Source organism: Tachysurus fulvidraco, chromosome 19, assembly GCF_022655615.1.
Source record: "Tachysurus fulvidraco isolate hzauxx_2018 chromosome 19, HZAU_PFXX_2.0, whole genome shotgun sequence".
In the NCBI taxonomy this organism is placed as follows: Eukaryota; Metazoa; Chordata; class Actinopteri; order Siluriformes; family Bagridae; genus Tachysurus; species Tachysurus fulvidraco.
The window spans coordinates 9,611,288-9,627,862 of record NC_062536.1 but is presented as its reverse complement, the minus strand read 5'-3'; the positions used below and the strand labels follow the sequence as shown (position 1 = coordinate 9,627,862).

The window sequence follows — 16,575 nt, the reverse complement described above, 5'->3', positions numbered from 1 at the left end:
TAAAGTTCAGTTCTCCGTGAGCGCTCGTTTCTTTTTTTCCCCCCCTGTGTGCTGTCCTTTTTCCATTCATCTGTTTAGTATAGAAGAAGTGGACATGTGTGTGAAATGGGTGTAAAAGGAGAGCTGCTACTGCTTCAGGAGAAAGAGCAGGCTGCTGCAGGTCGGCATGAAACACAGCTTATTATCCACATTCTATCACTGCCATTCCCACCACGTTATTCATGTTAAATAAGGTTCTCTACAAAGATACAACATAGAAAACTGTTAAATATATAACTGTAGGCCTTTTAAAATGACTTTTGGCTCCTCTTCTGGTAATTTGAAATGGTGGTATTTTTTCATATATTCACTTTTTTGTCCAACAATGATCAACGCTTGTACTCTTTAACTGTGACCAACCATGCTTATTGCAAATTGTCCCAAAGTTTGCTACTGAAAAAAAAAAAAATGCAAATCTCAATTTCTTTATACACATAATGTATGTATACAGTGCCTATATTTCCAGTTTCAAAATACAGTGGGTTCAGTTCAAGGAAAAAAAATGTATGCAAAGTATTAAAGGTACTACTGGAATTTAGTTCATTTAGATGAGTTCATTTGCACTGCTCAATTCTTCAATGCCAGTGCTTTAAATTAGTGGACATTGGTGTGTGATAACAGGGCTCGGTGTATTCATTTCTCCTCGTTCAGCCCTTCCTTTCTGAACTCCGTTTGTTAAAGTATTGTTTGTTAAGCTGTTTGTTTGTTACTTTTCCTCTTTGGTCAGAAAAAGTTGTTTGAGTGCCAAAGGTGGACTCCAGCAGAAGGCCTATTCACAGAGCACACAGGGCAGAACCTCAGATCTGGCCTCGCAAAATGGTATAGACATCCAGGGAGCCTTAAAGAACACAAGGCCCCTCACAAGCAGCAGTCTTGCAGGCTTTCGAGTGCACTGTGTGAGGTGTTGTGTGGACGTATGTCCTCCGTGGCGCTAGGGGGCGTTGCCCATTTACAAAGCGGAGCTACAGACAGGCAGTTGGAGGTGAAAGTTGAGCCGATGACAGACAGCAAGTTATCTACAGCAGGCGGGCTGGAGCAAAGAGCTCGTCGGGCTTCTATACAGTCCACGTGAAGCTCTCCACACCGTTAGAACTTCGGCCAGTGTTAGGAGACCTGTAGACACACAAACACATGCAACACATTTAGACAAATGAATCCAGGTATAGCTACTTGGCAATGGATGTTCCTTGGAAAACTGTTAAATATATGTATTTAAATAGAAACTGTAGGTTTTCCAAAATAAAAAGAAGTTCCTTCCCTGTTCCTCATCTGTTAATCTGCAGTAGGACACAGTGCTATATATTTACAGACATTTATATGTTCTGATAAGGATCAGTGGTTGGCTATGACTATGGTCTATGACCAAGTTGGGGTAAAAATATGTTTCTACAAAAGATAGCATTGACACCTCACAGCTCAAGGGTTTTGTAGCTTTTGGGTATTCCAACAACATTGTATAGGTGCTGCACCGTTTGCAATGGCTTGGGTCTGCATTTACTTCCAAAATCGATTCATTCTTTAGATGTAACCTGACAAGTAAAACCACTGTAAGTCTATTGTAAGATTTTGTGTCAATAATGAGGCTGAAAAAATGCATTCATGTGTCTATATCAGTCTTGTCGAGTCCGAGGAGCTTAGCATGTGAATGCAAACTAGCGTGTAAAACTGAAGTTTTAGTAGATTGGTATTGGACAATACTGATTCTGCCCTATTTGCCCTTGTGTTTAGTTCTTATTGAGTGGTGTAGCTGGCTGGGAATCATGCTTATTAGAATATTACGCCACACCCACAGAGTTCTAGATCAGTCTGTTCATCCTTCCTGTTTATCTAACTGGCTCCTTTTCACTTTTACAGAGCATTTTCAGGTACAAGAGCTTTGTAGTCAGATCAGTGTTGCATTAGATGCCAGAGGTCAAATGAAACTCATGCCTTGCGTCAATTTGCCCGTCACTTGCTACATCATTGAACTGTCAAGTGATTTTTGCTACCAGAGGGAATACTGAGAAATCCCTATACCATCTGGATGGTGCCTGGTCCTTTGCCAACGAGATAAGGCCACCAAATGCTTGCAAGATGGCACATGTCTTTAATAACAATGAACTCTTGACAACTGCGTAGGGACCAAATTGGTATTGGAAAGCCAGGTGTTTGCTTAAAAATGAACATGTCTAACTATAAAGCAGCGGGGATGGTGCAATCAAGATTCAGAAAAAAAAAATCAATTTAAATGACATGCTCAGGGAGAAAAGTAATTGAATGATTTCAGAAGACTGGAGCTGAAGACAAGGCCGAATTTCTAATACACCACTGTAACTTTTAGGTAATTAAATCCACCATAAAAGCACTGTCACTACAGAGGTGTACATTAATTCTATCCATGTGAATCCTGCTACCCTTTGGTGATTTAAGATGAGCCATTTCCATATCAGTAAATTTTCATTAGCACCAAAGAGGAAGCTGATTTTTGAGCGCTTATGTGAATTAATGCTTCCTTAAAATTTTTAATTACAGCCGTTCGGTAACTGAACGAGGTTTTTTGCTTAAGTCTCGTAATACTTGTGCAGCCCAAAATAAACTTCTCGAAGGCTGGAACATACATGGAGTTAAAAAAAACAGAAGCTATTTCCAGGCTGCTCATTAAACAGTGGAGCGGGGCAGTAAACAGCAAGCAGTATTAGGTGGAAATGTGTGTATGGTTGGTGTGTGCCGGCAGGTTGGAGCAGGCAGGTGTGTGGTTTATGCCAATGACGCATCTAAAATTTTCTGGCATTTTTTACAGCATGTATATGTGTTTTGTTTCCTAGGTGTTCTCCAGGAAGGGTGCTCTCATTGTACATGAAGCATGAAGTACTCACTTCAGCATTCAGGAATGACAATATCAGGCCCTTTTCTCTTTTCCTGAGTCTTCACCAAATAAGCCATAGCTAGGATGACTTTCCACAGGACACTGAATCAAACCTAAACATGTTTGAACTGAAGGCCTTGGGCATGTGACTGGGCCGGGGACTAGTAAGCTTCCTCACTCAGGCTTGTCTAGACTAGAAATTCATCACTGGTGATTCTGAGAAATTATATTAGGCTAACCCTGTTAAGCCAAAAGTCTTTTGAAAGGGTGATGCTGTTACAGTTTACCAGCAAGATTCAAGTATGCATTTGAAGGCCAAAAGTACATTTGCCTTCTCACCCCAGACCATGCCCATGTCTCAGTCTGTGACACTAAATAGCCTTGTACACTAACAACTGGGATGATGGATCACTAAGCAGGAACCAGTACTGTAGGTGGGCTGCCTGAAGGAGCAATGATGGGATACAGCAAACCACCACTGTCTGGTACGATATGTTATGTCCTTCTGATCACATCCCCCTGCAGTGTGTCCATAGCAGGATGGCAATGTGAAGACCACATTCACCATGCCTTTATGCTGCTTAGCTTCACATCAGGCAGTGAGCAAATATTGCAGGTTGCGGTGTACTTGAGCACGGGTTTATATTGTCAGGGAAGGGTTTAAGGCAAACCAGAAGGGCAATGACTGACATGACACATTTGAAATTGATTTCCTGCATGTATTTCTATTTGTTTCGTCTCCCCTTCTGTCTGACAGCAGAGCTGCGTGTTTGTGAGCGTGTGACAGTGGAGCAGAGCAGAGCAGCTGGAAAGCCGCTAGTTTGCTTTCATTTGTTTGTTTGTATTTGTTTGTCTACATTGCTGGTGCACTGCTCCAGAAGCCAAGGGGAGAGTTGTGTGGAGTGCTTGTTAAGGGACACTCTTTGACAGAGATGAGTTCTGCTTTCAGCATGAGGAAGTGCCCTCATAGACAGTAAATATAACACAATCGGTCCTCTTTTACTACTTCTATGATGCACTCCATAAGGAAAATCTCTATTAATTTAAATGCTCTGGACATCTGACAAGACATACATGACGTGAATTCATGATCTATATTGTGTGGCCTAATTTAAGAAAATAAAACCGTTTAACATTTGTAGCCCATTCCCTTCTACATGTTTGGCAAAATGTTACCATCACAAGCTTTGACCTGGTTAGACTAGAGTTAAATGAATAGGTTTCCTATTAAGATATGTTGTAGTTCAACATTGTCTTCGTCAAACTCCTCAAACACATTCATCTTGTCAAAGCAGCATGGATGCTGGTTCCTGGCAACCCACTCTCCCCTTTCTACTGTCACTACTGTCTTACTGCTGTGAATGAGGGTTGTGGCTTTGGACATTTTCGAGGGGATGTCTACAAACCATTTTTCTGACCTTCTGAAGACTTTAGAAGCCTTTTCGGAAAGGGGCATAAACTTGTACTCTCACTTCATGGATAGATGAATTTATGAATATAAAACAGTTTTCAGTTCAGCTGCTGCATATATGGCTAGAACATATTTTATAGTTCACTAAGCCATATAGTAAATACCCATGGAACAATGAGTACGAGCAGTTCTGAAAGTAAACCAGACTAAGTACACACAGTTAGTACATTAAAGTTCTATATAATAAATCAGGTAGAGAATGTTTGTCCTTTTGTTTTCTTAAACGGTTCCACATCGGTAAGGCTTTAAAAGCTCCGAGACGCAATCCAGACAAATGAATTAGTGGTTTCCCGAAAGCATGATATCATGACAAGACACTAGTTCAGTTTGTCAGTTGCCAAATTCAGATGGTCGAACTGCTGGGGCTTTTTGTGCACTAGGATCAATTGATCTTTTCTAAAGCACATCCTTCCATGAGCCAAGAAAACATTCCACAGAAAAGAACGTCTTTTTAAATTTTGCATGGTACACGTGGGACATTCTGGAAGCAGACAACAGATTTGTGGGTGAAGTGTGTGAGAAGGCAAATATACATTTGCAAGTGAAGCCAAAGAGAGGAAGAGACTGTTATTCTCACCACATATGGAGGATTTTTTTTAACCTAGGTGTTCCATACAGTAAACAATCCCAGTGGAGCATATGGCCTCAAGATGACATGTTGTCTGGATGAACTCTCATGTCTTCACTTCCTCAGAAGTCACAGAGAAACAAACTGTATAAGCACCCAAACTACTGATATGTTAGGAGTATCTTTTTAATGGAATGATTTTCTCATCTTTTCCCTAACTGTGTCTGTTCCTATATTTTCAGCGTGTTACTTTAAAATGCTGAAAACACAGGAACAGTTAGAGAAGAGATGACAGAAGTGTTCAATAAAATCCAGCATCTAGAATGCATTTGGATATGATCATCTTCCCATGAGGAAAACTTTGGGTAATATGGACAGTTCTGAACCTAGAGATATTGTTTCTTTAATTAGTCTTCCTATGTTATAATTTAAGGTTATGTTTTATGTTAGAAGATGCATATGCATAGAACAATTCTTGGTGAAATCCATAATACATTTACACACAATATTCATTCTATTCCTTGCCTCATCATCATTACCCGGATCTGCCATGTCTATATTTTTCTCTTCCACCCTCATAAAATTCCAGCCTATAACTCCTACTGGTTTTCTAGAAAATTTCTTAAAATGCTTGTTTAAAATATCCCTGATTCTTGAATCTAAAGTAGAAAAGTATTTAATCAGCAGCTTCACGCTGTATTCAATCATTTTTGTGTGAGTGTGTGTATCCAAATATGAAATGACAGATGCTTTGAAAGTATGTCTCAACAATGTTGCTAGTATGGGTCATTATCGCTTCTGTCTCCACACTGTCTTCGTCTTGACTCCATTAGTAGGAAAAAGAAACAATTCATCTAAAGGATGCGATGAAGCTGATGATTTGATGATGTACTTCATCCCATTTTAGAAACCAAATAGATCTTGTATTTCAGGTTCCTCAAAGTAGGCATGATTGCTACCTTTCTCCAACAGACCTGATATATTCAGACAAGCACTATATAGTCAATGTATGTGGACCCTTAACCACCACAGCCATATGTGCTTTTTCAATCCCATCCCATTTTTTTCTGTTATAATAAGCTCCACTCTCCTGGAAAGGCTTTCTACTAGATTCTGGAGGCTGGCTGTGGGAATTTGTCCATTCAGCCACAAGAGCATTAGTGATATCGGGTGCTGATATCAGGTAAGAATGTTGCGGTCAGTTTTCCAAATTCAATGTGAGAACTAATCTAAATTATTGAGTAACTAAAGTAGGTAACTAATAAATGTCTTTACCCACCAACAGGGCCTGGATTTAAAAAGGCAAAATATAGACAGACGGCTTTTGAAAGTAATTATTGTATACATACACACGTGCATAAAACTGCCACATTACAATAGCCAAATTCCCACTAAACTGCTTAGTAACCTTATGATATGTTTGGATTTTTAACAGAAAAAAAAAATGCTAGCATGTGAGAATGCAGCTATGTTTAATTACTTTTCTATTTTAAAGCTTGATAAAGAGTATTTGCCAAGGGTATTTTTAATTCGGTATATATAAAGAGAGATAAAATAATAATAATTATAATTAACATATTATATCATGGTATTATTATTAACAAATAACATTCATTTTAAGACTAATTTAGTTTGCACGACTGAGTCACAACCTTAACTACCATGGTGTAGGTGGTGAGAGAATATTAATGCACTACATCTACAGAATTTTGCATTCTATTATGTTTCCTAACAATGGAAATATAGGACAGACGGTTTTATTTCCGGCACCTGTGTTACTAGGGCAGTTAGTAACGATATCAAAGTAACAAAGGATCTTCATTGTTGTCACACTGTCAGCAATAATAATTCTGATGATTCAAATTATGTTGCTCTAACATTCATTCTTGACCTTTAAGGACATTCAGGACATATGGGGAGATTACATATGAGCATGCAGCATTTTACTGGCTCCAAAATCAATGAGTTGCCCTAATGCAGTTCACATGGATCTATTTTTTTCACTTTCTGCTGAAGTATACACCTGGGGCTCTAGCTCTAAGGACAAATAGGACATCTTTTATCATCACACAATCCATTATGGTACCACCTCACATTCTTAAATAGATCAGTTTGTCTTGGTGCATTTGTCTTAATTAGAGCTTTAAAGCTGAGGAGGTGTGTACCTCGCTACGCTCACAAGACCGTAAGCTTTGCCATGTTTTGTGAGAAATGAGCAGAAAGATTCCCACTGCATCATAGTTTCTCACATGACAATCATCAGTGCTGCCTGTCCCTGGAGCTCAGGAGCTCTTTGTGGTAAAGAGCTCTTCTAGGCACAGATTGTTGTTTACCTGGGAAAGCATCACCTGATTTATTGTTGTTGTGGCAGTTCAAAAAATGAATAAATAAAATTCTCTTTCAACTCTGCTTCCTCTTATTGTTTTTCTTGGATGATGCTCACTTGGTGGCAAAGAATGAGAGATGAGAAGCTGGCTGAGCAATCATGTACACCGCTTTCTCACGCTAACACTGCACGGTGGTGTCGAATAATTGTGCAACACAGAAAAGTGTGAAATTCAAAGAATCTATTTAGACATACTCAACAAGCATCCTTTTTTTTTTTTTTTTTTAGGTCTTTCTTAAAGTCGTACTGCCTTGATCATCATATCCGTTCGACTTTATTAAGCATGACCCAAAATGTCCTAAATATAACTTGGAGGAAGCCTTGCCTGAAATTAACTCTCCAGTGTATTCCCTATTTTCCAGTGAGACTCAAAATGGAGGCAGTGGGCCTGGACTGCTGACTTGGCGGATAAAAGCTGGCAGAGCAGGCTAATGGTCTGCAGCGGCCGAGAGAGCATTTGCATGGAAAAGCAGCTGTCGTCTCAACAGCCGTTCTGTTCAACCCAAGGTTTGGGATGTGTCCTGAGGTGCCATGCAGGCCCAATGGGATCAATTACGCAGGCCCCAGCATGCACTTCAGCTCTGCAGGGGCAGCCATCTTCTGACTCCGATCTGTACTGGACTTCCAGTAGGTCGTCTTCTCGAATAAAAAAAAAACACCCATTTTTAACACGTACTAATAAACCGGTTGTATGAACACATCGACCAGCCTGTATTATTCATCACTTGAGTCTGGTAGATGTTTGATGAGGCTTAAAGAACAGCTTGTTTAGATGCACACCAAAGCAGCCTCATTCCAAAATATCAGCTCTAGGAAAGTAGCTGATCACTATAATCAGTAGAGTAAAAAAATCACAAAGAGATCAACTTACATGCATTATATTCATGTATAATAATCTGACAGGTTACTCATCGAACGCATCATTTATTAGTTTGATTATTAATATCTATTGGTCAAAGAGGAAAAAGGTTTGACTGACACAATATCCCGGAAACAGTGGATGTGAGACCGGTATACATCTGGATGGAATACCAGTCAGGGCACCATGCACATAACTCCAACTACTGGAACGTCTACAAAATTTGAAGTACACAATTGTATAGAATGTCTTGGTATTCTGTATCTTTAACAGTTCCTTTCATTGGAACAAAGAGGCCCAAAGCCTTTTTCATCATGACAGTGTCCCTGTACACAAAGCAAGCTCCAAGCAAACCTTTAATGCCAACTGAGCACCCAACATCAGTGCCTGACATAATTAAAGCTCTGGGGCTGAACAGGAAATCCCTAATGCCATGCTTCAAAAATCTAAAAGTCTTCCCAGAAGAATGGAGGATATTACAACAGCAAAAGAGGACCAACTTAAGAATGGATTGTTCAGCAATCACATATGAGCATGACAGTCCAGTGTCCACATAATCCTGACCATGTATTATAATACTGTATAGCCAATTCTAAATGCATTCTAAGGTCTAAGACCATAGTGAAAATCTGAAAAGTTTTCATTTATTTAAGATTCTGCATAGTTTCCAGGTCATGCTTTAAAATGAAGCAAATGTGTAATATTTTGCTACTACTTTGAACAAAACGTCAGATTTTCCTTCAGTGTTGACAACATACACAACACTCAATGGTTAAGAATTCTGAAAATCCTGTAATTATTTCCAAAATAGGTCTGATGTTGTTGCTGATAATACCATTTGTCATTAAAAAAATATTTTAAATAAGAAACAAGTGCAGAATTGAAGCATTTGCAGTTACGCCACAGACTTATGGACCTACTGTATATTATTTATTTACTGTACAATTGATTCTCCTCCTTGTAAGAAAATCGGTGGCGTTGTCAAAAGTGTGTCTGAGATGATGCTTTCTCAGCCTCAACTTAGAGCCCAAAGCCCATGTGTGCTCTACACATCCAGGTATTTATTGGCAAATATGCTAGCTAAAGGGACAGAAGTGTTGTCCGCATTGTGACCTTATTAAAACGTTATTTAATTAAGTATTTACTTATAAAGGTGTTATGTATTATAAAATACAGACAAACAGCAGTATTGTATACAAGTGAATAATAAAAACAATGATTCTTATAAGAACCTCTCTGAGAGTGACATAAACGTAGGTATTTGTGTGGTGACATTATCTAGTAAAATACACATTCCTCATTATTTCACACATTAACGCAACAGATTTACTTACAAAGATAATTGTAATGCTATTCTTGCCTCAATTTTTTAAACATTAAAACAAGCCATTTAAACTATGCCAAGACCTCCAACCATGGCATTGTACGTATCCATGAGTATGAGCACTCTGTTATGCCTTTTGATGGCAGGCTGTCAAATGTGATAAAATTACCATTTCCAATCATAACACTGGGAAAAAATCAGAGCCTCTCACCATCATCTGTTCTCAGAAGCAGCATGGAGGAGAACAGGCGTTCCTGAAGTGCTCTGATTTAGGTATGACTTTAATAAGTTAAATGGACCTCATGCTAATAGCGTGCAATGCTCTCTCTCTCTCTCTCTCTCTCTCTCTCTCTCTCTCTCTCTCTCCAGCTCTCTCGCGCGCACGCTTTCTCTCTCTCTCTTGCTCGCTCTCTGTCTGTCTGTCTCTCTCTCTCTCTCGTGCTTTCTCTCTCTCTCTTGCTCGCTCTCTCTGTCTCTCTCTCTCTCTCGCTTTCTCTCTCTCTCTCTCACACACACGCTTTCTCTCTCTCTCTTGCTCGCTCTCTCTCGTGCTTTCTCTCTCTCTCTTGCTCACTCTCTTGCTTTCTCTCTCTCTCACACACACGCTTTCTCTCTTTCTCTCTCTCTTTCTTGCTCGCTCTCTGTCTCTCTCTCTCTCACTTTCTCTCTCTCTCTCGCTCGCTCTCTCGCTTACTGTCGCTCTCTATCTCTCTCTCTGTACAGCCAGTGTTTTTTTTTGCTGTGTTTTTTTTTTATCAGTACATGGTTCAGCCTGAAATGAAATCATTTGCAGGGTCTGCATCTAGACTGTAGTGATCACCAGTTTGGTGATCTTTGCTCTAGAAGGAGTTTAGTTGTTCTGCCTTTAAAATGGAGGCAGCTGCAATCAGATATATGTTAATCTATTCTCCACAGAGAAGCAAATCACAAATAAGACCCTTTTAATGAGTGTTTATTCTTATCTAGCATGGAGTTACACCTGGTAGCATGGAGTTACACCTGGGTTTTACTATGAGTAAAACTGAGTATATGAGAATATAGCATCTACATCCCCTCTCTGTGTCTCTCTCTGTGTCTGTCTGTCTCTCTGTCTCTCTCTGTGTCTGTCTCTGTCTCTCTCTCTCTCTACCCAGTACAGTAGAGATGAGGTCTAGTAAAATCTACTGAATACTTTCTCAGACCTGTAAATCACTTTGGTCTGTACGTAATAGCACCACTGATCTTTAGCTTCAGCTTTAGATTTGCTACATTATAAAACACTGTGTAATATTATGTAATTGAGCTCATTTTGAGAGAATCCACTTGTTACTGCAGTATCCCTGAGTCTGTCCTACTCAAAACCTGTCTATTAAAACTTGGCATGGATCAGCCAGTAATGTTCCTATCTGGCAGCTTCTTCCACTTTATCCCAAGCAATGGAAACAAGGGAATTTAGCATGGATCTGTGCCAAGAAACAGACACCGTGACAAACTATACATACCTTACACACTCTTTCTTTCTCTTTCGCTTACTCAGACACAACCCGGCCAAGAACAGCGAATGAAAGCGTTAACTGCCTTATTCTCTACACATGAGCTCACAGATGCCCATGATTGCACACTGATATGATTAATAACGGGGACAAAAATTTCTGTGTTTGCATTTAATTAAATTCTCTTGGACTTCTGGTCCTAGAGGTTTGTATCTAGGGTTTTATGTAAATGGCCTGTTTAAAATAGTAATGATTCAAATAAACCCCTACAGTCTTTGTAGTACTACTCAGGAGCCCTTGTTGATATGGATGACAGCATTAAATGCTTTAAGATAAGGAGCATGCGCACCATGGGGACTCATATGCACCCAGTGTTTTAGAAGGTTTTAATATGTGCTGTTTATAGGCAAAGCAGTATGGAAAATAAACCCTAATATTTTGTGAGACTACACATCTCAGCATGCACAACACAGCAGAGTTTGAGGTGGAAGACCATATCAGGTCCCACTCCTGTCAGCCAAGAACATGGATCTGAGGCTATCACGGACACAGACTGCTAGGGTTAGCTTTGATTTAATTATTGATGATTACACACTATAAAAAAAATTGTGGCTATCATGTTAGTTGCATATTTAGACTATCTAGGCAAAGGTTCTAATATTATGTTAAAGCAACTTAGAAATAAATTCCTCTTTTAAAGAGATGCAGCCCTGTAGTGAAACTATTTCAAGAGACATGCTGCACCTAGAAATAACACTTTTTAATAATCTTACCATATTGCTGCATATTGGTTTCTATAAAAATAGCTCACATTTCCTTATCATAATATACACTCATGCTTCTATTGTCAGAATATAATATCACATTAATTTTGCATCCTTGTTTAGATTTGCCTGTCTGCTTCTATCTCTTCCTACCTCCCTGTCCACCTCTTCTTTTCCTGTGCTATGAAAAAACTCGTGGTAAACAAGTCACCAACAGATGAATAAAAATGTGATGGCTATACCCCTGAAACCCTCAGTTTGGTAAAGTTCATTGCCTGACATTAAAAACCGGTAAGATGCAAATGAGCAGTGCAGAACGAATGAGCACAAATTAAACTTTTTAATTGCAGATGACAGTACAGACAGGAGCTGTAGAGCTTCACCTCTCTCTCTTTTCCTCCCTCACACTTCCACTCACACACATACCATCCGTGATCATCCATCTGCTCGCGTCATTAATGTTGAGTGATCTTATGCAATTACAACTAATTAGAAGAAAGTCCAAGATCAGTGTTACTAAGCAAATCATTTCTATCAGTTCTGTGCTTGCTGAGAAGAGTTTTTTTTATATAAGCTTTAGAAAAGGCACACATGCCTAGATTTCAATGTTAAAAATGTACCCAGAGACCATTCAAGTGGAGATGTAAAGGGATGCTTTTGTGGCATAAGAAGAAAAAAACAACAACTTCAATTTCCCTTTAGTATTCTCTTTGGATTCATGCTGTTATATCACATAATATCATTTTCTTCATATTTACTTTACCTCGGTTGACTCTCCTTATAAAAAAGGAACCGATGTTTAATCTGTCATAAATTTTATATTGTACCACTTTTTTTGTACCAACATTTTAATATGTTAGTAATCAAGCAAAACAAAGCAGCAAACAAAATCTCACATAATATGTACTGTATTAAAACCTACAATCATGTTCGGAAAATCTGATATTAATAAAAGACGATAACAATCTTTTATCCTGTAAAAGATGTCAGACATAGAACAGTACAGTTGAGTTTCTAATCTCTAATAATATTTAATAATAATATTATTTAATTATGATATCAGTGTCCTTAGAAATGGAAAACCCAAATGGAAAAAAAACCCAGATGTGATAACCAGTGTTTAACTTGTGATGGATGTCAAAATTTAATAAAAAATAGCATCAAATATATCAATTGTTGTGTAATCTTGGAAAAAAAGTATTTTAAATGATGTTATATTAATTAAATTATATTAATTAGGCTATTACATTAGTCGATTAGCTGGTAGGAATTTTTGGAAAAAACACATTCACAAACTAGCTAACTACAGAGAGAAGTGTTGTGATGGAGGAGACTCACCGTGGTAGTTTTGACCCGGCCGCCAGGCTGTGTGCAAGTCCAGCCTGATCTATTTACCAAAAGGTCACAGCCTTCATCGTCCAGACATGGCACCATGTCACACCACTGCTTGGTCTTCACGATACGGGCTGTGAAGCAAAACAAGAGGGAGGTTATCAACCATACAGACACACAAATCCACACACACACAGTGTAGTGAGCCAGTCAAAGCCATTTTATCTGAAAAGAATACTGCTCACACTAAACAGTCTACAGTATGCTGAGTACGGCAGCAGGAACACACAGTATCGCCTGTTAACATTGATCACGTCTCGTGAACTGTAGCGTATCCACGTGACAAGGTTTGGCTGCAAGCCGTCTCGCTTTCTTGTCCCATCTAATGCACCCCTGAATGTCACATGAATGCATGGCACAATGACAACGAAGAAGACGTTCCCAGTGAGCACAAAGACATTCAAAGGACATGAAGAACATTCTCATGTGATGTCAAGCTTTTACCCAGATTGAATTTTTTTTTTTTCTGAGGACAGTAAAGACAACTGTTAACAATTACAGTGCCTTTTTATGGGACAAGCCAAGCCAGTCCAATTATGGATGTACCTAAATGTCTCCATTTGGTGTGTGTTCACTGAGTTTGCTTCACGCATTAAAACACACATTCATTTGATCTCATTTACACTTACACACTCCAGTTTCACCAAACTATACGGTGAAAAATGCTGCAATCCCGTCTCATTAGGTGTGATTATAGAGCGTGACACTCATCATATACAGTACAAACACCAAATTATAAAATAAACAAATACAATTTAATTAAAATTAATAAATGAAACAATTTTCTTATTTTCAATGCCAAAGTGAATGCTGTATTTGTTTTAAATATATGAATAAATGTTGTTCATTTAAATTATGGTAAAATCGATCATATTGTACAGATATAATTGTTAACATGCATGCATCAGAGGACACTAATTTCACAAGTCCTGCAGTACCCAGGCAACAGGCTGCATGTTGGTGATTTCACTAATTAAAAATAAATAAGCTCTGCTTGAATTCAAAAACATTTGCTGGTAACAGGCATTTACCCTCTACTCATATTCTTTAAAAGCAACGTTCCCCTTTAGTAACATACTGTACTCTTTTCTTCTTTCATTATAGGCAACAATATATTTAACCCCCTGGCTGTGCTGTTTTAAAGCTCCAGTAAGTGGATTAACTAACGTAAATTGCCCTTAGGCGTGAATGTGTATGCATGCTGGCCTAAACAGGTTTACTAAAGATGAAGAAATAAAAATGAAGAAAGCAAGCGCCTAATGTTCTTATTTACAATACACACTATAGGCTATAATGTGAAGTTATATTATGTATACAATCAGGTCACTTAAATAAGAACAGCTCTACTCTGGTTATTCATGCAAACAGTTAACCAGACAATCATGTGGCAGCAGCATCATGCATAAAATCATACAAATTCAGGTCAGAAGCTTCAGTTTTTTTTTCATCAAACATCAGAATGGGAAAAATGTCTGTAGAGGTTGCACATAATGTTGGAAAAAAAACAATGGGGTTCTTCGGAGCAGACAACCTTGTTGAGGATAGAGGTTTGAGCTGATAAGATGAAGGCTAAAGTATCAGAAAAGCATCTCAGAAATATGGACATTAGTTTTAAATTGAATGAACTGTGCACATATGGTCGTTAACATGCAAGTCCCAGAGAACAATAATTTTGCAAGTGCTGCATTAGCCAGGCAACATGCATTGATGATTTCACTAATTAAAAATAAATTGAACTTATTTTCTCCACTGATATTCTGCAAAACCATCTTTTTCTTTCTGTTATACTTTAGTTTCCTACAATCTTTTCCTTTACCTGTTAGAAACGATAATATATTTAACAAAATTATTTCTCAGACACGGACAACTTTAAAAGCTTATGAAGCAATTTTAATGCATTTTGTAAATCACAAGAGCTAGTGGCTTAATCTCCTGACTCTTTAATCCAGCTTTTTTGAAATTCTTCAGAGACTGCTTTGAAAGCTTCTTAGCCGAAAGCCACAATTGTGTCTATAAGGTGGACGTATGTTAAAGGAGTGACACTAAATTTGTGTTTTTATGTGCAATCCACATGACATAATAAGATACTGTACATCACTGCTGACAAAGATAATCTGGTACATTTCTGCAAATTCACGATGGCAAGGAAGGGGGGGATTCTGGGAAAGTATTGGGTCTAACAATTGTGTCTAATATGAGAGTTTTCAATAATCATTAGCAATCACAGTAATGATGCTGCTGGAATTGGAACAGCCTCACCTCTCTGATCCTCCATTTACTGTACAAAATGAGCACACAAAAGGAACTAGGATGGGGATTTAAACAGCAAAAAAAAAATGATAGAACAATTTGCTCAGTGAGAATGTGTGGATAAAAGAGGTCAAGAAATCTACAAGCTTCGATTTCTTGGCTGTTTGTGAATGAAAACTAGGTATTAGAAACTCATTTTTCCTACGGCATACAGTATTTTGTTATTCAGAGTTATTCGATGTAACATTACTAAAGCTAACTGAGAATTTTTAAGCATCACACCTCATCACCCTGCATATTTTCCTTACATATACAGTAATTGTTGATACATAAAGACTGTTATTTAGCAGATGAAATTAGAGGCTTGATCAGATGTAATGCACTGTACTGAATTGTACTGAATACTGAATAATGTACCTTACTGTAACTGAAGAAAGTGTAGACGGATCTGTTAACTGTGGCGTAAATCGGTGTCTGTATGCAAAATCTAATTACAGATAAGACTTTTAACACACTGATTGCTGACGTTTATTATTGGATATGTGCTTTCTCTGGATTTTTTCAGACTGATGATACGATTTCTTATACTGCAAATTTAGTGTCTTTCACCTAAGAGAAATATACTAAAATGCCTGCCAGGGAATCAGATGCTCTTAGGGTGGATGGCATGGCATATTGTTTCTCCCCTGTCAATCACAGCAAAGTTAGCCAATCATAGGTATCTCCTATATCAGGGATATTCAATTAATATTCAAATTTTTAATAAAATCAATAATCACATACATTTCTATATAATTTATTGTTAAATTTCAAGTGTTTTCAAAGTCTGAACTTGTATGGCACTTGAACGGAAAACAATCCTGTAGTTGTGTTTACTACATGTCAAGTAACAGACAACAGACACTGAATATCTTCTGAATAAAATAAATAAAAAGTGCAAACACAGCTTTGTGCAGCCTGAACTTAGGGCCTGTATTTCAAGTAATGTAAAACATTCAGAATCGTTTGAATAAAATAAAAGTGCTTTTAATCTTTAAGAAAAAAATGAAACAAAAGACTTTTGAGCTGCCCCTTTTTTAAACATTAACTACATTAATAACACAGGAACTTCTGGCAAAAGAACATTTCAAGTAAAATAGAACAGGGCAGAATTTACTGAATAAACGAAAAGTGCAGAGCTTTGAGCAGCTCCCTTTTTCCTCTCT

General features: G+C 38.1%; 1 protein-coding gene and 1 long non-coding RNA gene across 4 annotated transcripts in view; one reads left to right on the top strand and one right to left on the bottom strand.

Moving 5' to 3' along the window:
• LOC113645929 overlaps positions 1-8,005 on the top strand; it is a 128,992-nt gene extending 120,987 nt beyond the window's left edge. For both annotated transcript variants that reach the window (XR_003441330.2, XR_003441329.2), the window contains one exon: positions 7,672-8,005. This is a non-coding gene — a long non-coding RNA (uncharacterized LOC113645929). The remainder of the gene's footprint in view (positions 1-7,671) is intronic.
• Positions 1-16,575, bottom strand: part of tafa5a (TAFA chemokine like family member 5a) — a 118,722-nt gene that overhangs the window by 1,039 nt on the left and 101,108 nt on the right. For both annotated transcript variants that reach the window (XM_027151899.2, XM_047804427.1), the window contains exons 3-4: positions 13,067-13,194; positions 1-1,152 (exon numbers count right to left, since the gene is read on the bottom strand). The exon at positions 1-1,152 is cut by the window's left edge. In XM_027151899.2, coding sequence (XP_027007700.1) covers positions 1,144-1,152; positions 13,067-13,194 — 137 coding nt within the window. In that variant the 3' untranslated portion in view covers positions 1-1,143. The remainder of the gene's footprint in view (positions 1,153-13,066; positions 13,195-16,575) is intronic.